Source organism: Sardina pilchardus, chromosome 3, assembly GCF_963854185.1.
Source record: "Sardina pilchardus chromosome 3, fSarPil1.1, whole genome shotgun sequence".
NCBI classification, from domain to species: Eukaryota; Metazoa; Chordata; class Actinopteri; order Clupeiformes; family Clupeidae; genus Sardina; species Sardina pilchardus.
Window position 1 is genome coordinate 33,295,576 of NC_084996.1, and position 23,584 is coordinate 33,319,159.

The 23,584-nt window shown below is 48.2% G+C and overlaps 1 protein-coding gene across 3 annotated transcripts in view; it reads left to right on the top strand.

The window, feature by feature from the left end:
- Positions 1–22,371, top strand: part of gna12a (guanine nucleotide binding protein (G protein) alpha 12a) — a 31,611-nt gene extending 9,240 nt beyond the window's left edge. Inside the window, exons 2-5 of one of the 3 annotated variants that reach the window (XR_009938685.1) lie at positions 1,956–2,171; positions 17,407–17,457; positions 18,165–18,811; positions 18,859–22,371. Coding sequence is in view for 1 of the 3 variants with exons in the window: in XM_062532941.1 (XP_062388925.1) it covers positions 1,956–2,171; positions 17,407–17,457; positions 18,165–18,734 (837 nt within the window). In the remaining 2 variants the exon portion in view is untranslated. Of the gene's footprint in view, positions 1–1,955; positions 2,172–17,406; positions 17,458–18,164 lie in introns of all 3 variants that reach the window. The other 2 variants (XR_009938686.1, XM_062532941.1) reach the window with 2 other exon arrangements.
- Positions 22,372–23,584: the final 1,213 nt, after the last annotated feature.

Sequence of the window (23,584 nt, forward strand, 5' to 3'; positions counted from 1 at the left end):
CAAGACAAAAGAGACAATGGCAAAGTATAAATGGTGTTTTACTAAAAAAAATATTACAGAGACAACAAGAGAGAGAAGGAGAGAGAGTAACAAAGAGAGAGAGAGCGAACAAGGGAAACAAGAGAACAAGGTTGAAAGAGACGACAGGGTAACAGGGTGGGTGTAAAATAAGAGCTCACAGGGGTGGCGGTGTCCCACAGGAAGGTGGCCTGTCTTGCGCCTGACAGCGTTGGAAGTGCATGGCGATAAAGAGCATTTCTGCGGCGTCAGCGGGGGAGGCTTGCGGCTGTTTATTTTAGTGCTGAGCTGTTGGCTGACCAGGAAGAGCCGCGGCGGGTGAGCCAGCGTGCGCACAGAGACAACGCTCCGACCCGTCGGGACCCTACCGCACTCATTTCCTGTTGCAGAACCTCCCTGGCTTTTACACGTTTCACAGCGTCCCCGCTCCTCAAGTTATTAGAGCCATCTCTCCCGTATGGGCCCGCCGCACGTGACTTTCCCAGAATGCCTCGGGTTCTTGCCCGCCACCGCCGCCCCAGCTCGCACGTGAGGCGGCTCAGACAGGTCCTCCGTGGCACGCTGGCTGGCCAGTGGCCAGTGAGATGGACAGCTTTAATAAACACGGCGGAGGCTGAATCCCACCCCAGGGCACGCTGCTGCTAATGGCTATAGCAGGCCAGCCGGCTAGTGGCACAGACTCAGCGCGTGAGCAGCACCAGTGTTGATTCACATGCTGTTTAGGAGACGGAACAGAAGCCTCCTTCTGGGATGCCCTCTGAGCGCAGGATGTTATTCTAGGGCTCCAAATTGAATAGTGGGTGTCCTGTTTGTTCCACGGGGGAAGAAGAAGCATCGTCTGTGGTCAGTCCTGCAATTGCAATTAAGCCGGCTTAGGCGCTTATATTTGTGCTGCTTTGAAGAGAGAAGTAAACAGAAGAACAAAGTCAGCCAAGCCCTTATGATATTTCCATTGTGCGTCTGGCACGTGGAGCCTAAGAAGTGGGAGATCTAGTGTACTGTATATACTCCCTCCCACCCACACCGGAGCTTGGCTAGTGCACTCTCTGTTATAGTTGGAAATGAAAGGGTCCAATAAGAACTTGTGGTCCGCTTGAATTTACCGTCCTCTCGGGAGCTGTGAGCAGGCTCTTCTTTTTGGCTGCCCCTGGAAGGCTTTTGTCAGGGCTCTGTTTATAGAGCAGACAGTGCTGCCTCCACCAGCCTGCCAGAGACGTTATTATTTGTGACAGGGATACGGCGGAGTCTCCTGCGAGGCGGCCAGAGATGTACATTAAGGAGAGCGACTGCACGATTTAGTTCATTCAGCTACGGCTACATTTTAGGTCACCGACTCCTCCGGCAAATGGAGTGACACTTCATCACAGCTGATGAGCAGGAAGAGGCCAATAGCGCTTATAGTGATACACTGTGTTTGGAGTAGTGTTTTTCTCCATCTCTGTTTCTTGCTACTCAAAATGAAATGTATCCATAGGCAACTGGTCTCCAAACGGACTCAGATTCAGAGCGGATGACCTGAGCATCGGCTCACACACACCTTGGGCAGTGAAATCTGCTAATGGAGTCTGGGTGAATGATAGCCGGGGGGAGGGGGGGGCGGTGTTGCAGGGAGGTAAAACGCCTCTGTGTGTGTGTGTGTGTGTGTGTGTGCGTGTGTGTGTTTGCACATCTGACCTGGAAGTGTGACTGAGGGTGCAGACAGGAGTAATGGATGATGACTCTATATCTCTTTCCACTGTCTGTTGTAGCTTTTCACTTTTACTCTTTTTGCTGGTCTATCTCTCTCTCTCTTTTGCATTTATTCTGGTGTGTCTCTCTGTCTGTCTTTAATCTAATCCATTTCTTTTTTGTTCCCCAAATCTTCTCTATTTTCTCTCTCTCTCTCTCCCTCTCTCTCATTCTCTCTCTCTCTCTCTCTCTCTCTCTCTCTGGTCCAGGGGATGAGGGTGCTGGTGGACGCCCGTGACAAGCTGGGTGTGAGCTGGCAGAACTCGGAGAATGAGAAGCACGGCATGTTCGTCATGTCTTTCGAGAACAAGGCCGGGCTGCCCGTGGAGCCCTGCACCTTCCAGCTGTACGTGCCCGCGCTGCAGGCCCTGTGGGGGGACACGGGCATCCAGGAGGCCTACGGCCGCCGCAGCGAGTTCCAGCTGGTGAGTCCACCAACACAACAACCTGAACAGCACAATGGGCCACTTCATGCTGCTAAATCTACTGAAAGAATTGGAGCGCATGAGTCATTTTTTAAAAACAATTTCTTGAGCCACTGTCTCTTCAGTCAGACAGTGAGAGAAACAAAAGAGCAGTCCACTGAGTCGGCCAGGCCCAGTCTGGTCACAGAGAGTATACAGTACAGTGGGCCTTGTTTTAGTAGTATGAAGCACCCGAGACAAACATTGCAACATGTACAGTCCTTCACCAGTTTACACAAGCAAAGGGAGCTGCAGGCTTTTTTCTCTTCAGCAGTGCTTAAAAGTGACGGGACATAACTGGCATTCCCAGTCACAATGCAATGTCAAACATGAAAAAACGAGTTACACAACAAAAATAAGATTGCTTGTGCCCCTAAGTATCCATAAAATTAGATTTTGACAGTGACTTGTCTAAACATTCTTTTGCTTACACATAAGTATAGACATTAGGATACACAAACATACATATGTTTTTTTGGGGCAAGCAGAACAAGCACATCCATATTCTGTAACACAGATGTGCTTACAGGAAGATACAGTACATCTGCTTGGAAATGAGTGAAGCTGCTAATGTTCCGGCTGTAGCACTCCTGTAGTCTGACAGAAAGCCAGACGGCACGGAAGCACAACACAATGTGATGAATTAGCAATACAGCGGAAAGAAGCGGAAAGTTGTCGGACACACTATTAAAGACATGTGCATGTCCTTAATTAGCCCTTCTGAGAGCTGGGAACCTGGTCGCCATGGTGACTTATTCATGTGAGCCATGCTTGGATGCGCGCGTACCTACAGGCTTTTGATGAGTTGGGCGTCTCTGTGCAGGAGTCCTCTCAATCTTTAATCAGACTGTCTGTACAGCACAGGAGCAGTCATGAATATGCACGGCTCTGTCACAATGCATCCGTATCTTTATGAATATTTCACCTGTTTTATGGGGGGTCTGATCACTAAAAAGTAGGGCAGTAGCACAAAACTTCAGGCGATCGGGAGCAACTGTCATCTCTGGGGAGGAGATCACCCAGCCTGCTCCAGTAGGCAGCAATATGTGTGGGTCGAGGATGTCTTTGTGCACTCCCTCTCTCTATTGGTTCATCCCTTTCTCACGTTCCTCTCTGTAATGTAATGGTGTGGTGGTGTCTAGTCCAACACAAGGGTTTCCTTAAGCGTAAAAGGGGAAAAATAGCAAGCAAGTTCACTGGCATGTCGTGCCTTTGTCAGCAGTTCTTTTGAAAGATGAGGCCTCCCGTCACATGACAGTCACCCATAGCGGCCTCATCCTTGACCCCCCCCCCCGCCTCCCTCCCTGTGATATGCATTTCAAAGGCTCAGCATAGGCCCTTATAATCAGCAGCATAATCAGATTGCGGGGCCAGCTTTGATGAGGGGACACAGGGCACTGATCTGGAGTCAGTGCTGTGCGGAGACTCCCCGTCGTGCCCCCGTGTGCAGCCTGGCACGACTGCCCGTGTTTACGTCTCGGGACGTCCCCGCAGTCCCATTGTGCCAAATCAAACGGGACAGGCCCTCTGTTGTCTGTGGACATCTCCATCAGATAAGAGAATTGGGTTTTAATTTGCCCCCTAAGTGAATTGAATTACGGCGGCCCAACATTAGTCGATGGGTCTCTTCCCTTGTTTAGATGTCTGACTTTTTCTTAAAAGTGGTCTTTGCAGTCAGGGCTGGGCAGTTGTACAAATTAACTCAATTTATTTCTTGGATCAGTGACCTGAGCTATTCTACTGCTCTGTACAAAACCAGGGGTGGGGGATGGGAATTTGATGCCTGATTTTTGAGCATTTAATTGAGTTGCAAACAATTCAATCAATCCTAGAGCCCAACAAAGAGGGCTGGATGACCACATGCCTTTATTCAACATTTTTGCCCTCATTGCTTGTGTTCCACAAAGACTGTTTCATTATTTCGACCTCTTTACCATTTAAATGTGTGCTGCCCTCTCAATTGGGAGGCTGTGTTGAATGTTAATGCACTGTAATAGTGTGTGTGACGTCTGTGGATATCATCTGAATGCACCCTTCCCCTCTCTCCAATGGGAGGCCTGTTAACCCCTGACAGACTCTTGGTGTTGCACAGGGAGATGGGGTCATAGGTGCCGTGGCCTTGCCCCCCCTCTACCATTCTTTTGTGCTGCGCCACTGTGAGGCTCTTTTTGTTCCTGAAGCCATTTTGAGGCGAGTGAGTGGGCGGATTCTACAGTGGTCTGGCCATCACAGTGAGCCCAGTATGTAAGCCATCTCTGCACCTCCCTCTCTCCCGCTCTTTGTCTCTGAACAAGGGAGTGCTTGTGCGACTATTGGCCACATCCACAAGTGTCCCAACACTGGCTGGATATGACATAATATTTCGCCCGCTCTGGCTGTCTAGCATCCACATTTCCTGCCAGTCTTGGCAAGTGGAGATCATTGAAGCCAGTCAAGGACATTGCTGTTTGTATGCGAGCAGTGTGTGTGTGTGTGTGTGTGTGTGTGTGTGTGTGTGTGTGTGTGTGCAGAGCTTCTCTGCCTTTTGTTTGCCCTAGGCCCGCTGTAAACCAGACATAAATTCCTCTTCATTAACAGAGAGACTATGTTAGTTGTAGTTCCCATCCAGGCCTGGCACAGCTAATGATGCATCTGCAGGAAACAGCACTAGCGGGCCTGCCGTGCCAAGAACACTTAGCGCTAGAGCAATTAGCCTGCATGGCCAAGCCATTCTGCCATAGAAGCTGAACCCCCAGAGCAGCAGTGTGCCCCGTCAGGGCTGTGTGGACCTGCGAGAGGAGAGGCAGCAGCATGGAGGGAGTTGGCCTCCACTCCAGCGTGTCCACTGAGACACAGCCCTGGGAAGATCATGAACAAGGAGGAAGGAGAGAGAGAGAGAGAGAGAGAGAGAGAGAGAGAGAGAGAGAGAGAGGGAGAGAGAGAGAGGGAGAGAGAGAGGCTCTTACGAGAAGTGCTGGCACAAGCCATGAGAACAGACACACTTGTATGAGTTCTTTCCACCATGTCCTGTGCCTTCACCAGCGTGCCTCTCTGGGCTGAGCAGAGCAGAGCAGGAGGGAGGAACCAGTGCAGTCTGTTTCTGAGCCCATGTTGTTCATCTTACAAATTGAGCATGCGACTTTTCATCAAGTTTATCTTGACTTAAATATCACATAAAATACCGTATAAAGTCTGTCATCTGAAATTGTAACCCGTTTATTTGTGACATGATCCAAACTGGGAAGCAGAGCTCCAGACGGGGCCAGATGACAGCCAGGCAGCAGGGCTGCAGCGCTGCAGTGCAGAGAGGGGCTCTGTTCAGTCTCACGGGCCCACTCAGACCCAGACCCAGACCCAGACCCAGACCCATCACACCGGAACGGCCAGTCCAGCCTTATTGTGTTTGGACGCAAACGCTGCTTTTGCTCTCTCTCTCTCCCTCTCTCCCTCTCTCTCTCCCTCTCTCTCTCTCTCGCTGAGCTCTTTTGAGAGTCAGCCGACAGGAAGTCTGTGGCGCTGCTTTGTTGAAGGCTGACATGGCTGCCCACAAAAGCCACAGCAGCCTTCCAGTGAGCAGGGGGAGGGGGGGGGGGGGGGCGCACTGTTTGTGTTCTGTGGATATGTCACAGTCCAGTCCTGTCCAGACTTGAGAATCGTTTTTGAGTTTCAGTGCATGATTGAATTAGGATGCGGTCACCGATTGAGTTTGCTTTTCACTCTTTTGAAGAAATGGAACTGACTAGAAAACACAACATCTGGAAGAATATTTAAGGAGCGTATTCAAGAGTGTAACTGATAGCAGGCACGTATAATGCAGAGGGGTAGAAGTTGCTCTGGTAGTGCTGAGCTAGTTTTATATTGCTACAGAAAGGAAGGGGAATAGCATGGATATTAAGCCCTAACCCAGAGACACTTTATTCCCAGGTGACTGGCACCATGTATGGAAACATGCATTAACCGCACTAGTGCCTCTGACGTTTACACAGTTAGTGCATCATTTGTATCAGCATGCATGTATACCAGTTCTGCTTTTTGTATAACAATGTAAAGTGCTGTGATCAGGTCAAATGTCCAGGTCACTGATGTCCACAGCAGATTGCACACGTGTCCATGCTGGACACACGCTGACCCTCAGGTGTCGTCTCTGTGTGTGTGTGCGATGACAAACGACAGCAGTGTCCTCCTCTGGCCTCTCTGTGGCCCATGACGAGCGGGCCATGATTGCGTCCCTGGCAGCGAGATGGCCACTGCTGCTGCACTGAAGCGCTGTTTGCACAGGAGGGAAAACACGACGCTCTGACTTTGGAGTGGCGTGCCTGTGTGTGCTGTGTGCTGTGTGCTGTGTGCTGTGTGCTGTGTGCTGTGTGCTGTGGGCTTGGCCAGCCTCCTGGAGCGGGGCTGCTGAACACCTCTCCCCACTTGGCAGGTTGCTTTTTATGGGGCAAGTCATGCGCGACCCCCCCGGACCCGAACCCCTCCATCTCCGCCGCTCATTTTTGGGAATTGCGTCACGAGCACAGAGCATTGCGTGTTCAGTGGATGCTGCGCAAACACGCGCCCTTAATGCAGCCCAGATGTGTGTGGGTAAATATGTCGCACACTCACGATGTGATCCATCACTCCAGTCTTGCTCATCAGTTTTTCCAGTGCAAAGGAAAAGGGGATTCATTGAAAACTCTTACTGCGGGTGGTGGTTTCATAACAAGAGAGAGAGAGAGAGAGAAAGAGAAGGAGAGGGAGAGAGAGAGAGAAAGAGAGGCTTTTGAGAGGACAAGACACGTTGGCTAGGTGTCCTCTCTTGTTCAGCCACAGGGCCAGTGCTGTTTCAGGGGCCGTCTCAGCTAAGGCAGGAATACACTCTGGGCTTTAGCCAACGTAAGCATCCGAACAGCGGTAGGCTTTTGGCTACCCTCGTGTGAGTGTGTGAGTGTGTGAGTGAGACTGGGCACAGGAGGAGGATGGCTGGTTCTGGCCCAGTGGCTGTGTCCAAAATGGCAGCCCCATTTGACCCATCTCACAACCCAGCCAGTGAGCCAAGCAGCGCATTCTTCTGCCTCCTTCCTCAAACATTCCATGACCCTGGCACTCCCTCTCCAAGCACAGGTACAGTACACACACACACACACACACACGTTTACAGCAGCCAAAGTGCTCACACCCACTCTCCCACCCAGCCAACCGTCCTCTTCCTCCTCCTCCTCCTCCTCCTCCTCCTCTTGGCCGGGCCAGACTCCTCCCTGTATGATTGCCCAATGTTGATGTTTGTGACCCCTCTGTGAGTGCACCACCAGCGCCGCTGCACGGACACAGAAAGTGGGTCATCTGCCAGATTAGCCTGAAGTGGACATCAGATGCTGGGTAATCGCTCGCCTCCCCCTGGGGACGAGACCGCCGAATGCCCGTAAGTTTTCCATTGTAAAATAAACACACAGACTTGTTTGGATTCTCGTAGGTCACCGTGTTCCGGACCCAAACTGAGTTCCTGTCCTAAGCGAGTGGCTGCACTGCCGAGGGGATGGGCGGGCTCTTGTGGAGCTGCTGCCACTCATAATAATAAGTCACTTTGATTATCGTCAGGGTCGCCCAGCGACCTGCTATCTTAAAAAAGCTTCAGCCAGAAGATGGCAAAACATGCAGGATGCCTCAGCTGAGCTCTGAAGTAGCACAGAAAACTCACGCGTGGTCATACTGAATAGATGTGGTCTGATTTGAAGAAGAAAAATCAAGAGACTAGTGTCCCTGCTAATCTTCAGAGGGACAGCCCAAAGTAAATAGTGGAGGGTGAGGGGAGGTGGGGCTGGGATCCACACACAGAGGAAGGGCGTGTTTGTGTGCACGGGGCAGAAGCCGAGGAGGAGCGGCCGCCCTGTCCAGAACTCCAGCTGCCCGCACAGGGACACGCCGATAAGCAGCTCAGTACAGCTCACATTCCAGAGGAGCTGCAGCACAGCACAACACAGCACAACACAGCACGCCTTTGGACATCACAACCTCCCAACCTCCAGAGAGAGAGAGGGAGAGAGAGAGAGAGAGGGAGAGAGAGAGAGAGAGAGAGAGAGAGGGAGAGAGGCAGGAAGACAGAGGAGGAGGGTGAGGCAGAAAAAAGAGAGAGACTTGCAGAGAGAAAGAGAGTGGGAGAGGAAGGACAGATATAAAAAGAGGAAGAGAGATCAGGGGAAGATGGGGAGATATTTAGAGATAGGGAGCAAAATACCAACACACACACACACACACACACACACACACACACACACACACACACACACACACACACACACACACACACGCACACACACACACACACACACAAACATACACACATACACACATACACCACCCACACACACACACACACACACAGAGAGTAGCAGGAACAGAGATGTCAAGAGTGGAAGAGAAGAGTAGAGAGTGAGGGAGGAGAGTGCTGTGGCACCACACTTGATTTGCTGTGCTAGTCTCCGTTATTTATACACTACGCAGCTGCCTGTCGGGGCCTGTGTACTGTAGCTGGCTCCTCTAATTGAATGGAGAGCTCTACATGGAGCCAGCATGTCTCGGGAGCTTCAGTGGCACCGTGTGCTACACACCCCTCACCAGCCGCTCACACACCGGCGTGCTGCATGGGCTGTGGCTGTGGCTCAGAGCTGCTCCTGCATTGCGCTGCTGTATTGGGCTGGTGTGCAGGATGCTCTGGAGGATGTGGCAGTAGTTAGTTAGTTAGTTAGTGTGGAGCTCCAGCGGCTCCCCAGACACAGCGCTGCACAGTCAATAGAGCCGCCGGGGCTCAGCGCGCCCTGTGATTCCACTCAATCCATTACATAGTGTACAGAATCAACTGGAGTGGAGGGAGCTTACGAGTGGAGCCACGGTGTGCGTATGTGTGTATGTGTGTGTGTAGTTGTTGTTCGTGGTGTGTGTCTGTATGCATGTGTGTACAAGAGAGAAGGTTGTGTGTTTGTGTGTCTTTTCCCATCCACATGAGTTTGTATACAGAGTGTGTGTGTGTGTGTGTGTGTATGTGTGTGTGCACTGTATATGTGTGTGGGTAGGTGATTGATGTTGGCATGAAAAGAACACAACAAGAAAGAGAGAGAGAGAGAGAGAGCTGTCTTCTTCTGTTCTTGTGCTGCTGGCCCCCTCCCTCATACAGTATTGCGAATAGAGTGCTATTGTAATGGAAAAGCCTCCTCTCCTCTCCTCTCCTCTGCTCTGCGCTGGCTCCAGCAGAGCACTGGGGGACCGGGCTCCACCCTGGAAGCCATTCAGAGCAGCTGAGCCGGCTGGCCAAGCCAAGCCTCCCTCCAGCCCAGGACCAGGGGGATTTACGGGCCATTATCCATTCAAAATGGATCCGGGGGCTGTGTGAGAACTTGTGTGAGATGGGGGTTTTTAGACAAGGAGCACTGGGCTCAAAGTCTTCCTACCGCTGCGTGTAGTACTGTGATTTATGCAGCTCATGAAATGTCACACTTAATGACTTATCTGGTTTCTGTTGGTTGGAGCAAATCCTAACCCTGGTTTGTTTCTGTAGTCGTGGCCGAGGTGAGATTGTGTTTCTCTAAGCGGAGGACATGGGCCATTGTGTAGATAGCTGATGGTTCTTGCCGTCTTCGTCTGTGAATCAGTCTTGTAGGAGGCTTGATGAATAAACCCGAGGTCATAGTAGTAGACCTATTTGTACCTAAGTGGTGCTTGTGTTGTGTTATGCTGATATTTACTGTAAACAAATACTTCGAGGTGATTTAAGGACCTAAACAGTGTGATATCCCTGGCTTTTCAATCAGTATTTGTTATTGCAGTCCCCTCTCCTAACTCAACACTTTGAAGTCTTTTCTTCCTCCAACAGGGAAGTTGAGTGAAAAATAGCTGTGTATGTTTTCTGTTGGTAGTCGTTATTTTAGGAGGTGCAAGTTATGACTGTTGTGTAACTGATTGTTGTGTATTTTCAAATAAATTGTAACTATAAATAAGTGGATTTTTATTATTATTAATATTATTATTATTATCATCACTCTGTTAAATATAGCAAACTGCTACAGGTCTGCCAAAAATGACACACTACTGTGATACAGACTCCGGTTTCTCATCGTCTCCTAATAGCATGGCATTTAGTAGTTTGCTTTTATTTGCTGGCTTGAAATTATTCAGGATTTAGTGCCTGTCTTTCTGTAGCGATTCGATTTGTGTACACCAACAAAGAGTGATGTAACGATATGCAGCACTCACTTTCCTTTTAGAGGTGTTTTTATGGACTTCTCCTTGGCCTGTCCCTTCCACACCTATCACCTTATTGTTATTCTCACTGGGTGGAGGGGGGAGCGGGGGAGTGGGGGGGGGGGTGCACTGGCTGTGGAGGTCTTTCTGAACGCAGGAATGAGATGTGTTCCAGCTCCAGTGCGTTTGAGATGGGAGGAGAGGCGCTCACCAAAGGAATGGACTTGCAGGGTCTGACAGGCTGTTGAAGGGGGAGGCTTGGAGGAAGGGAGGGATGGAGGTTTAGAGGGGTGTCTTGTGAAAAATGCATTGGGCTCATGCTGTTGACCTGCTAGTGAACTGGAGTGTGTGCGTTTAGCAACTAATTTATGGCCTTGATTATGGCCTTGGGAACATGGCTAGAGCAGCACAGGATTGTTTGTGTGCTGAATGTAAAACTGTAGGAAGTCAGTGTGTGTGTGTGTGTGTTTGTGTGTGTGTGTGTGTGTGTGTGTGTGTGTGTGTGTGTGTGTGTGTGTGTGTGTGTGTGTGTGCGTGTGCGTGTGCATGTGTGTGTGCGTGCGTGTGCATCTGAGTGTATATCCACCTTAAAACTGGTTCAGGGCTGTTTCCCCATCTATTCTCCATTCCATTCCTGGGCCCGGGCATCACAGCACGTCTGACCAGCCCTAAATACACACCAAACATAAACAGAACTCATGACCATACTTGTACTGCACTGTTGTTTTGGTAAGCATTGTTTGTGAGATGATTGTGATTTGATAATGCTTGGTTTTATGGTAAATGCATAATTACTCCCATGGGTTGTAATTTAAGCAGAAATCCATCAAAACTTTAACAGCATATCGTGCAACCTCATCTAAGTAGGAAAACATTTATGCGTGTTTGTTTGGAAAGAACATTTAACACCTAGCCCAACCACACACACACAAACAGACTGCCCCCCTCATTGGCTGCTCCCCTCCGCCACTAGGAGCTGGTCCAGGACTGGCCTGTGTGTCCAGATGCCCGCTGCCTCCTCTGGGTAATTGAGGTAATGGTGTGCAACTGGGCAGGAGTGGCGCTGGAGGATTCTGCCATATTTCTCCCTCTGCTCTGTCGTCCATCATGCGCTATCTGCAGACAGATTCTGTCAGGAGCGATAAATCTGCCCCCATCGAGGAGAACAGCGACCCCCCTCCCCCACCCCCACCCCGTCTCTCTCTCTTTCCTTCCCTCTCTCTGTCTGTCTATCTGTCTTGTGTTCAGCCTTCTCTATGCCAGGCAATGACAGTCTATCAACTTTAACTACTCCCACTCTATCAGTGCAACGACACACTTGTGCTCTGGTCATGGTAATTGAACATAATGTCAGGCCAAATTGGGGAAGTTAAGTTGCAGTTGAGATTGCGCATGTTTTTAAAGGGGTATTCGAAGGCCTGTAGCTTTGCCACTAATTCCAAATACCTCTTTAAATCCGTTTTAGTATTTCCCATTGCATGCCAACTAACCAGTTATAGGACTATTATTGGTGTTTTCCTGTCTTTGTGTGAATGTGTTGGCATGTGTGTGCACACTAAAACAATAATATTTATGACTGATAATGTATATGAGAGAGGGAGCAAGACAAAAAAAGAAATTCCAAAGAAGAGACAGAGAGAAAGATCAAGTGTATCTTTGTGTATTTCACAGTTTACTGTTGTCTTTAGATGTGTTCAGTTTTCACGTCCCTGTGTGGTGTTGCCCTGCCCTGGTGAAAGCGGAGGGCTTGGCCACTGATATTGAAGTGCAACTCCTTGGAAAACAGATGGCCAGTGTGCTCTGTGCTTGGCTGCTCTGGTGTGCTGTGTTCTGTGGCACCCAAGGGAGCTAGCGAAAGAGGAAAAAGTGACTTTCTGGGCAGCCATGTCCTTCAGTGCCTCCATGTTGTCGTAGCGTGTCATACGCCCTTGCTGTTTCTCTTCATCTCTCTATGTTGCGCTCTCTTTCACTCTCTCTTTCTTCCTCTCTCTCTCTTTCTCTCACTCACTTCTTTTTTCCACCCGTCACTGATTTGTTTCCAGGCATCTAGGGTACATATCCCACCAGGGGCCTCCATTAGGACGGGAGATAAGAGAGAGAGAGAGAGAGAGAGAGAGAGAGAGAGAGAGAGGTAGGGAGAAAAAGAGAGAGATAGACAGAGAAAGAGAGAAAGTGTGAGCGAGAAGGGCCTGCCTTCAGTTGTAACTCTTGTGTTAATAATACAGACAGCTTCCAGAGCTCTTAAGAGGACTGTGAAGAGGGATGTTGAGGACATGTTCTTTTCTTGGCCTGATGACACACACACACACACACACACACACACACACACACACACACACACTCAGATCGGTACACGGGGGCTGTGTCCTGTGGGGGAAGCACTCACACCAGGCTGCAGAGTGACAGACAGACAGGTGGCTGATAGGGCAACAGACACTAGTCTGTGGTGCTCTGCTGTTCAGGAGGTACTGATCATTCCTACAGTACCTGCATCCAGCGCCTGGCCCTCCTGCAGGCCTATGTGGGCCCTCTTTGTGGGATGGACAGCCAGCCAGAGGGATGAAGCAGTGGGGCTGAGATGTCACGCCACCCCAAGTGTCCCCTCCAGGCCACATCTTTATTTTAGCTGCCCTGCTGTCGTGAGGGAGAGCAGTAGCCCTGTCCCTGGGCATCGGAACAGGCGCCATGTCTGTCACATTAGTGGAAGAGGACTCTCACTCAGGCCATGTGTATGTGTGTGTGTGTAGATCTGTGTGAGGCAGGCTCTTAGTGCGTGTGTGTGGCAGGTCCTCATAGTGTGCAGTTGTGTGTGTGTAGACCTGTGAGGCAGGCTCTTAGTGTGTGTGTTTATGTGTGTGTGTGTGTGTGTGTGTGTGTGTGTGTGTGTGTGTGTGTATGTGTGTGTTAGACCTTGGCCACTTTTCGACCTCTGCCAGTCAAGGTAGTGGTGGCATGGCTCCGGTGAGAGGTGTGACAGATGAGCTCTCCATTACACGGCAGCTGTCTCTCTCTCTCTCTCTCTCCCTCTCTCTATCTCTCTCTCTCTCATTCTGACAGTGACACACACACACACACACACACACACACACACACACACACACACACACACACACACACACGCACACACACACACACACACACACACACACACACAGTTCTCATAGAATTGGGTATTCCACACACCTGCAGGGGACAGCTCTGATGCTCAGGGCTGCTATGCAGTTTAAAGATATTCTCTTCAGGCGTAAATCGAAGTCCTCTGTTTATGCCCATAGCAATTATTGAAAGAATGCCATTTTGTAGTGGGAGGGCACACAATCAATAGAGTCTCTACTGTATAGCAACAGCCAGACTACACACACTATCACACATAGCAATCTGGCTCATTTAGAATCTGAAAACAAGTGAGAGAGTGTGTCATTATATAGCAATAGAGATTCTAATTTCAGTGGGCGTTGCTTCATTTCTGTCAAAAGGAGTAGGCATCACAAGCGTTTTCAAAGCTGTGCTGGCTGAGACTGACTTGCACAGGGAGCAGAGAGAGATGCATCTGAGTTATTATCTCAGGCTCTCTGCGGCTTCCCAGCCCATGATGGCTGACATCATTGTTTTCCCATAGCTTCAGCTCCGGCATGTGCTCTCTCTTGGAGACGTCTCCCAGTTCATTCCCCGTCTTCTCCTGCCCTCCCCCCGCACCCCGCTCCCCGCACCCCACAGCCCTCCCTTTGGTAAAAATCATAATAATAAAACTCTATCTGGCCAGATGAAAGGAAGCCTTTATGGTTGTGCGGAGGTCAGCTCTGTTGGGGAGAGACCCGCATTTCTGTGAACTCCAGCAGAAGGTGCTGGAAGCCCGCGTGGGGCTTTAATACCACAGTTCCGTGCACGTCCAAGGCAAACAGTCAATGAGAGCTGGAAATCAAGCTCTGTATGTTGTTTTTATCCACCATGAGGCAGATTATTTACATAGGGTGTTATTTACTAGGGGGAGGCAGGCTCACAGAGCGGGGTTCGGCCTGCTCGTCTTTTAGCAGAAGCCTTCGTCCAAAGCAGACGCTGGGATTCAGAGAACTGTGGTTCATGTCAAGGCTTTCTTGAGAGAGAGATATGAGGGACTTGACATTTTCTCCGAGGCAATAAAAAGTTATTTGAAGATGTGGCCAACTATAATGGGAAAAGTGTTTGTCTGTGTTTACTTTAGATATGCTTGACAATACCCAGTTGGCTACAGAGAGAGAGAGAAAGAGACACAGAGAGAAAACAGTGAAGGGCAAAAGCAGAGCGTCTGAAACTGGGTCCTATTCACACGAATATCAAGTGATTTCTCAGCCACTGTTGCATCAGTGACGTGCTGACATGAGGCCACAAATAAGATAATGATCGTGTCGTGTAATAACACTGTGCGCTGGAATGCCTCTTAATCAGGGGTAGTCAGAGTAGAGGGGGGTGGGGGCGTCTGCGGTTTCAAATTATCTGGTTTGGTGGCTGCTAGCTCTGGACGCAAGCGGTCCTGATATGGGCCACATCTGCTGGAGGGACATCAGCTAGTTGAGGGAGGGAGGGAGGGAGGGGAGCATGAAAGCAACAGGAAGCTCAGTCCCTATGGTATATTGTATGTACACATCTGTCTTAGAAGGAGAAACAAATGCCTGCCAGAGCTGTGTCAAAGTGACACTGGCAATGCGAGTCTGTTTTGGGGCTTTGTGCTGTGTTTATATTTGGATGAAGGACTACATTTGGTTACCAACAAACATTTTTTTCTGTTGTCCTTCCATTGCAGGCTATATTTTCACCATTCGAGCCCAAGAAGGCTTTAGAGCAAGACATGCCTTTAATGAGATATGATTTGTGTGCGTCTGTGAGTGCTGTGTTTATTTAGAGGAGAAGGGCCGCAGAGATAGCCATCGCAGTTCTGGTCGGGGGTGGGTGGAGGGTGCGGGTGGAGGGTGGCATGGGGAGGGGAGTTCATCGCTGTCTCCGCCCCACAGCGGCCCCTTCAGCCCGGGCCAGGCTTCATCTGGCCCCCCTCCCACCCACCGGCCCTGGAAGAGTCGGGCCTAGCGGATGCGGAGTGCCCGTGGGCACGTGTGGATGTGGTGCTAGAGCAGAGCAGAGCGGTGCTGTGTGGACTGGCCCCTGGTGCTGCTGCTCGTTGGGGGGACAGGGTGCTCTTGTTCTTGTGCTAAGATAGAGACAGAGAGAGAGTAGAGGGGAAACAGAGGCCTGCAGAACACCCAACAAACCCACATCCTCAGCAGCACATCTGTTGACTGGAGCCCTCAGTCATGGATTTGATGCTGTTTCAGGGTGCCAGTGATTATTGCGCTCATCAGTTAGCACTTGCTTTTACCATCACTTCCTGACAAACAGGCGTGTAATACACATACCATATGTGGACGCAGTCCTTTCAACTGACCCCGCCATGCCATGCATGACTAGCGTCTTGATCTTCCATCGCTCCGTCAGTGTTTGCCCAGCGTCGGCCAGCTGGAGGGCTTAGCTTGCCTTGGATATGGCTTCGCTTTCCAACTTTTCACTGCCCAAGTGTCTGACAATGGCCCCAGAGCTTTATTATTGCAAGAGGGAAAGAATGTTTGTCTTCCACGTGCATGTTTCAAGAAGGGGATTGATAAAACCCACAGGCAGTGTTATCAGATATCGCCTTGATTTCCTGGCCCTGTTGTACTGGACAGTTATGGTGTATGCATATGGGCTTTTGTGTGTGTGTGTGTGTGTGTGTGTGTGTGTGTGTGTGTGTGTGTGTGTGTGTGTGTGTGTGTGTGTTTGTGTGTGTGTGTGTGTGTGTGTGTGTGTGTGTGTGTGTGTGTGTGTGTGTGTGTGTGTGACACATAACGACAGAGAGAAGTTCTGTGTTATTCTTGTGTTTTCATGTGAGCCTGATTGTACATGGAGGAGGGTGTGGGTGTGTGTGTCGAGATGGAGAGCGCGAGTCCGAAAGGGAGAGAAGTATCTGTGATAGAGAGGCATATGAGTGTCTGTGTGTGGGTGAAAGTAGGTGTGTGCGTGTGTGCGTGTGTGTGTGTGTGTGTATGTATGTTGGGGGTGGGGGACTGAAAGGGTGGTATGGTCTGGGGTGTGACAGAGTGCTGTCTGTGGGCTGTTAATCCCCTGTTTTCACACACAGCTGTTTCCTGTTGGGAGTGTGGGCCAGGCCAGAGCTCTGTCAGACACACACATCACAGCTGAGGCACACAGGCCCAGTCCCCAATGTCACACACACATACACACACACACACACACACACACACACACACACACACACACACACACACACACACACACACACACACACACACACACACACACACACACACACACACAGCAAAATTCAAGGCCACTGTCCTGACTATCTGAAACAATAGCCCTTTCCGGGAACCAATTCACCAGCTTTATTTCTATTCATTTCTATGTCAGACCATGGTGAACCACACAATGGATAGGTGATAGATGGACTGTTTCAAACTTTCAAATGTCCCAGAACAAATTATCCAGGCTATCTAAATGATAGATAGTAAAGTGAAGGTTATGTTTGCTGCACTAGCATTCTGGTCACACCTAAGAAGAAGTAGTCTTCCATATTAGTCAGGGTGAACACCTCTACCACTTAGTTGACCCCCAGATTTTTCATATTCTCCATCCCCTGCAGCCAACCTAAACAACATCTACAGATGGTTTGGGGATTTGTCAAGCACATTTTTCAGATACTTTAATGCTTTTTAAAGATGCTTTGGCTATTGCAAAAGGTTAGTTCAGGTCAGCTGGTGAACACTGGCAGTTGAAGTCATGGTGAATTTATGGTGTGGGTATGGTCTCATCATCCCTCATCCCATTTAGATGTTGTTTGAGAATGTGTCAATTCCAAAACTGCCTGTGTTCTGTTTATTGACCTGTCTGTTTTATCTTTTTTCCAAATAGTTACGAAATGATGGAGGTTGTGTAACACATGTAAAGGGTAATTATTCTTTATCTGTTCTTTTTTTAGAGTGAATCAGTCAAGTACTTCCTGGACAACTTAGATCGCATTGGGGAACTGGTGAGTCAGCTTTGTGCAATATTCCCTTTGTTGTACGGTCAAGAACACATTAGATTGCTTAAAAGCAACAGAACACATGTGTCATCATTACACATGTGGGAACTGCCAAGAGCATTGAGATGACACAGAGATGAATGGCATGAACATGCGTCAGTGCCACTTGTTTATAAGGATGATTTTGTTTTAATCATCTTTGAACTGCAGTTTTATAATGTATTCACAAGTGACCTCTTTTGTAGTGAATCTTTTATTCCCCCTAAGTCAAAGTACTAGACCGTACAAAAAGGCAGTTTGAGAGTGCTAGCAAGATGCTCTGTGTTTCCCTCACTGGGAGCGCAGAGTACACGAGTGCCCACCGTGAGGCTGATGTAGTCCTGGGTTGCAAAGAGCAGCAACTAGAACATGAGTCTGAGTCTCAGAGGGATAGTGAAAAACAGTGAGACTTTAATATGGGTTGTGTAGGCTGTCTTGGAAACAGCATCCAAGTGCCAAAAATAGTCACGTGAACTGGGAAAGCAGGGCAGAGGCTTTCGAATGGAAATTTACAATGAATATCATCCATTCTCCTCTCCCAATTCGGGTACCATGCTCATGAAACAATGTTTTACCCTTAACATTTTGCAGACTCCAACAAACATTCAAGTCTGCAAATATTCACATTTCTGTGTAATGACTTTCGTTTCCTGCCTCTCGCCTGGTCTTTGTAGAGTTACGTCCCGAGCAGGCAGGATATCCTCCTGGCCAGGAAAGCAACTAAAGGTATTGTGGAGCACGACTTTGTCATCAAGAAGATCCCCTTCAAGATGGTGGACGTGGGAGGCCAGCGCTCGCAGCGGCAGAAGTGGTTCCAGTGCTTTGATGGCATCACCTCCATCCTCTTCATGGTCTCGTCCAGCGAGTACGACCAGGTCCTGATGGAGGACCGACGCACCAACCGCCTGGTGGAGTCCATGAACATCTTCGAGACCATCGTAAACAACAAGCTCTTCTCCAACGTCTCCATCATCCTCTTCCTCAACAAGATGGACCTGCTGCTGGAGAAGGTGGGCCAGGTGAGTATCCGGAAGCACTTCCCGGACTTCCGAGGCGACCCCCATCGTGTGGAAGACGTGCAGGCCTACCTGGTGCAGTGCTTCAACCGCAAGAGGCGCAACCGTAGCAAGCCACTGTTCCATCACTTCACCACCGCCATTGACACGGAGAACATCCGCTTCGTGTTCCATGCCGTCAAGGACACCATCCTGCAGGAGAACCTCAAGGACATCATGCTGCAGTGAGAACGTCAAGGACACCATCCTGCAAGAGAACCTCATCCTGCAGTGAGAACCTCAAGGACACCATCCTGCAAGAGAACCTCATCCTGCAGTGAGAACCTCAAGGACATTATGCTGCAGTGAGAACCTCAAGGACATTATGCTGCAGTGAGAGGAAGCTGCCTTCAGCTGTTGGGCTCAGGCACATGGGCCTGTCTGACTGCACTGTACTGCATGTCCTCAACACCCCCACCCCCACTTCCACCCTCACACACACATATACACACACACACACACACACACACACACACACACACACACATCCTCACGAACCAGATTGCTATTTTGTCCTCCCACCACTCACTCACAGCACTGATATTCTAGATGGAGACTAGTGTGAGTGTCCTGCCAGACCTCTGGACACTCTAGTGTGATCTCCATTTACAGCGTTTGACTTTGAGACAACAAGGACAACACACATACACACACAACTGTTGAGTGATTTTTATTTTAGATGAGAACGTTTCCATGTTTAAAACAACAGATTACCAATGTCACTCCCTCACAGTATGACCAATATGTCACAGCTTTCACATTTAGGATGGGTCACTTTATTCTCTTGCTGGAAATCATGTTGTCAAATGTTTTTTGAACCAGGGTAACATATCTTCTCTTGCAGTTCAATATTCAGAGCAAAACACTGAGCTATGAATTGTATATATGCATGTGAATGGAGGGTTATGTATGTAATCTATGGTTGGCAACTGTGTGTGCGTGTGTTTGTGTAAAAGGAGGAAGGTTGTCCTCTCCAATGTACTGACTGATTCAATGTTGTTTTGAGGATGAGACAATGAAATTACAAGGACATTCACCAGAGACGTCCTGTATTACCAACCAATCAGATTTAAGCAACAGTTCATGTCTCCCTCTTAAATTAAGGATACTGCCATGGAAATTGTTGGAAAATACCCAGAGATTTGCCCCATAATTGTGTTTTAGTAACTCAAATGAAGGGAAGATAATTTGATGTAAAAAAAAAAAAAAGATCAGATTATTTGCTGTGTGGTGCAAATCATATTCAGATTTGGGGAGTTGCTGTACGGTGTATAAATTCACAGCTACAGTCTGTTTTGCAGACACACATGAAACTGGATGAAACTGGAGCAATGCCCAAGGAATTTTCACTGGCTCCCCTCCAGTAGTGTCAGTATTACGGAAGGCAACAAAAGCTGTTCCCACATCCTGTTGCACTGAACATTCCAACTGAGCTGTTTTTGAATCTTGAGACATCGTTGATATTTTTCATGTCAGCTGTACACTTTTTTTCTGATAACAAAAAAATGAGTGAATCACCTCAGTTGTTCTTCGCCTTTCACAGTGGTTTCCCAAAACATCCTACAAATTGGTGGATACCAGTAGCATTAATTCTGCCCTCACTTTTATGTAAATAAGCAAAAAAGGGGTTTCAGTGAATGAGTTTTAAATGTTTTCATCTTTGAATGACATTGTTTTTGTTTGGACGGATAGCCAAGCAGTGACAACCCTTTGTTGATACTGGCACATCTGTTACACAGAGCCGATAGACACCGCTGATCCATTTTGATTGAAGATGTTTGTAAAAAGAGTATTATCACTGAAATGCCCCATCACCACTTCCAGCGGAACCACTGTTGTGTCTCCAAACAGCTTCACTGCGCTGCGTTAGTTTGCTGATTTGTTTGAGGGGTACCAGGGATACACTGTGCCTCTACCATTCTTTCTGAAAATTGAAATGAGGCCTCAAAGGCTTCTCTCCATTTATAGTGTAATTGAACTTTCTCTAGGGGATTCTTGGGGGAAATGTCCTGGAATAAGCCAAACAGTATAAATAGTCCAAAATATGCTCTCTCTCTCGCACTCTCTGAACTGCCCGATTTCTGAGGGTGAGTGTGATTCTGAGGAAAGGGGAAGCAGGAGACAACGCAGACAGGCAGAGCTGCACTGCGCATCCGCGTGGGAATGATTTAGTGCCTTGTGAGTTTCCCTCACCCACAGAAAACACAAGGCAAGTCCCAGAGATGTGCACAGATGTGGGGGTCCTCTCATGTGGGCCCTGGGGCACTCACTTGGCTTTCCCGCGCCTCTGTTTTAGTCATTAGAAACAGTCTTGACTGATTCATACACTCCTTGGACAGCAAGCGTCCACATTCGAGTGGTCGGTTTGGTTTCTGCCTGCTGTTGATGTTTTAAGCGGAAAGCACACAGTGGATTCTGCAAGTCCGACATGGCACCAGTGTTGCAAGATTTAAGGAGATGTGTGTTATGTTAGATTATTCTGGGTGGTCTCCTCTTGTGTCAGAGATTCCAAAGCAGTGTGTATTGGATATCAGCTCAGATAAAATGCTGTGCTCTGTCTCTCTCAGTATCAGTCGGCCAGCATCAGGCCAACGTCTCTACACCCCTCCCTCAAAACCACTGGTGTGTCCACAGGAAGTAGTCCGTTCTGGATCCAAACTTGTCTCCCTCTGTGTGTGTGTGTGTGTGTGAGAGAGAGAGAGAGAGAGAGAGAGAGAGAGAGAGAGAGAGAGAGAGATGTTTGTTCTCAGCCTTCATGGCCTCGCTGTGTCCTAGGAGAGCGATAGCCGAAAATCTAAATCCACATGTTGCATCCTGCTGCCTGAACATATTCTGTACAGTTTCAGCAATTACACCGATTTACTCCTTAGATATTCACAACAATTCTATAATGCTGTATCACACACAATGCCGTGAATTGCACTTCTTTTGTGCTGTTGATTAGGCTTGGTTATTGATTATGTTTTGTATTATCTGTAAACAATGTGTGGTTTCATCAGTTACGAAGATTTGACATCTTAAAACTATTTGCTTAAAGCTTTGTTGGCATGCTAGCAAAGTTGCCCTTCTATCTGTAGCAGCTGGACCAGGAGGGGATGAGGACAAAATCTGTTCCTGGATCAGTGGTTAGCTGGATGCCTTTTAACTCATGTGCCACTGAGGAGAAGGAAGATCCCTCTCTGAGTCTGTGTCTTTCCCCCCTCCCCTATATCAGCTCTCACATCTGCCCTTTGGACCAAATACAACCCACAGTCGGGTTAGAGAACTGGTGGCTTGCGCAATATGAAAGTTTCGTGCCTAATGCAATAGCTTTGAACAGAACCGGTATGTCAAATCAAATGTGTGATGGGGATGGGGTCAAGTTGTTCCAGGCACAAGGTTAACAGGGTTGTGGTGATGTTCCTGATACAGAAGAAGACTGTATGGAGGTCTGTCCTTGAGGCTGATTTGACAGTTCAAGTTCCTGTCTCCTTGTTTTCTGTATGGAGTTGCTGAGTAAGTTGCAGGGATGCATTATGACAGCTGGGGCACTCCACTTTGTAATGATTGCTCAGACTGTTTCATGTGGAAATGTTTCAATGCTACATTAATCAACTTTAATTCCCTCCCTGCGGGGGAATTTGTCAGAATACTGTGGTTACTAACTGTCGTCAATGTTTTATTTTTTAATCTTTTTTTACCTAGTTTGCTGTGTGCACCCCGACCTTACTTTCAAATCTAACATAAGTGGTAATTGTAAAAAGTGTGCAGACATTTACGATTGACTGTATTACAGTTGTTTTGTATATAAGAATTGTATAAAAAGCAATAAACGTCTTTTATGTTACATGGAGTGTTGGTTTGAACATCTGTTGCTTGAGTCATGAATCCCTCTAAATGAGACACAGATCCAGTGTGCTCTGCACTTATCAGCATGTCTGAACTATATCAAAACAACTGCAACAACTACCCAGCCAGAGTCTCACAGACAGAGGACACTCTACCGCCTCTAGACACTGACAGCTTCTGGTGGCAATTAAATGTTTTCTTAGTCAGCAGAACGGAGAATCTTGTTTAGCTCAGTAGATGGTTGCTTTTGTTTTATTTTAGAGAAAGAGGCAACGAAAAAGTGAAGGAAACTCATGCATGCGTTTCCTGGGGACGACTTTGAAAACAAGTTCAAACACAGGAAAAACAGATGGTTATGCAAGAGTTAACAAGCACAGGAAGTGTTATTCTCTAGTGGGCACTATCCCCAGCCAGTTCCACATCACTTGGTGGTTCAGATGTTCAGTGTTGCCTTACATCACCACCTTCATGCGCTTGTGACCCCTCAATCACTCATCTATTTCCAGAGCCATTGTCCATCACATCGCCACGTTCTCTTTTTATTCGGTTTCCTCTCATCTCCAGGAAACAATGTGTTATTTCTCTCCCTTTGCTTTTGACCAGAGGTTCCCCTAAAAAAATAATTCATCATGTAACCTCAAACAATCTCCAGTTAGAGTGAAATAGCGTTTGAGGACACAAAGGGCCTTTCTCTATGTTTCGCTTGTCTTATTTACATGAATAAGACTCATGACTCTTGTTAACATTTCCTCTGGGCTTCATTTGATTGGACTTAAAACTGAACTGCGATATAATAATGCACTATCATTGCAAGCAGCTGCTGTACTCTGTTCCCGGTCAGGCGACATTAAAGGAGGCTCCCTTGTGAAAATCTCACTCAGTCTCACTAAAGTCGCACTAATATAATGAAATGAATGAAATAAAACATAACATATTGATTCTCCAGATCTAAGCAAAATTACATTTCAGAGCATAGGTCTTTTACTGTAGCCTACACCTATAGGCCTACTGTAGCCCACTATGTGGAGTGGGATTCAATCACAGAGAAAAGTCATGGTTAAAGAAGGAGGCGAAATGAAAACCATGTGGAATCAATTACTGTTCTGAAAAGGATAAGATGATCCTTCCTTAGAGGATTGTTCAGAAACCTTTCTTTGACAGTGGGAAAAGCACAATGTTCTCTCATACCCTTCCCACGTCTTAGACAACAC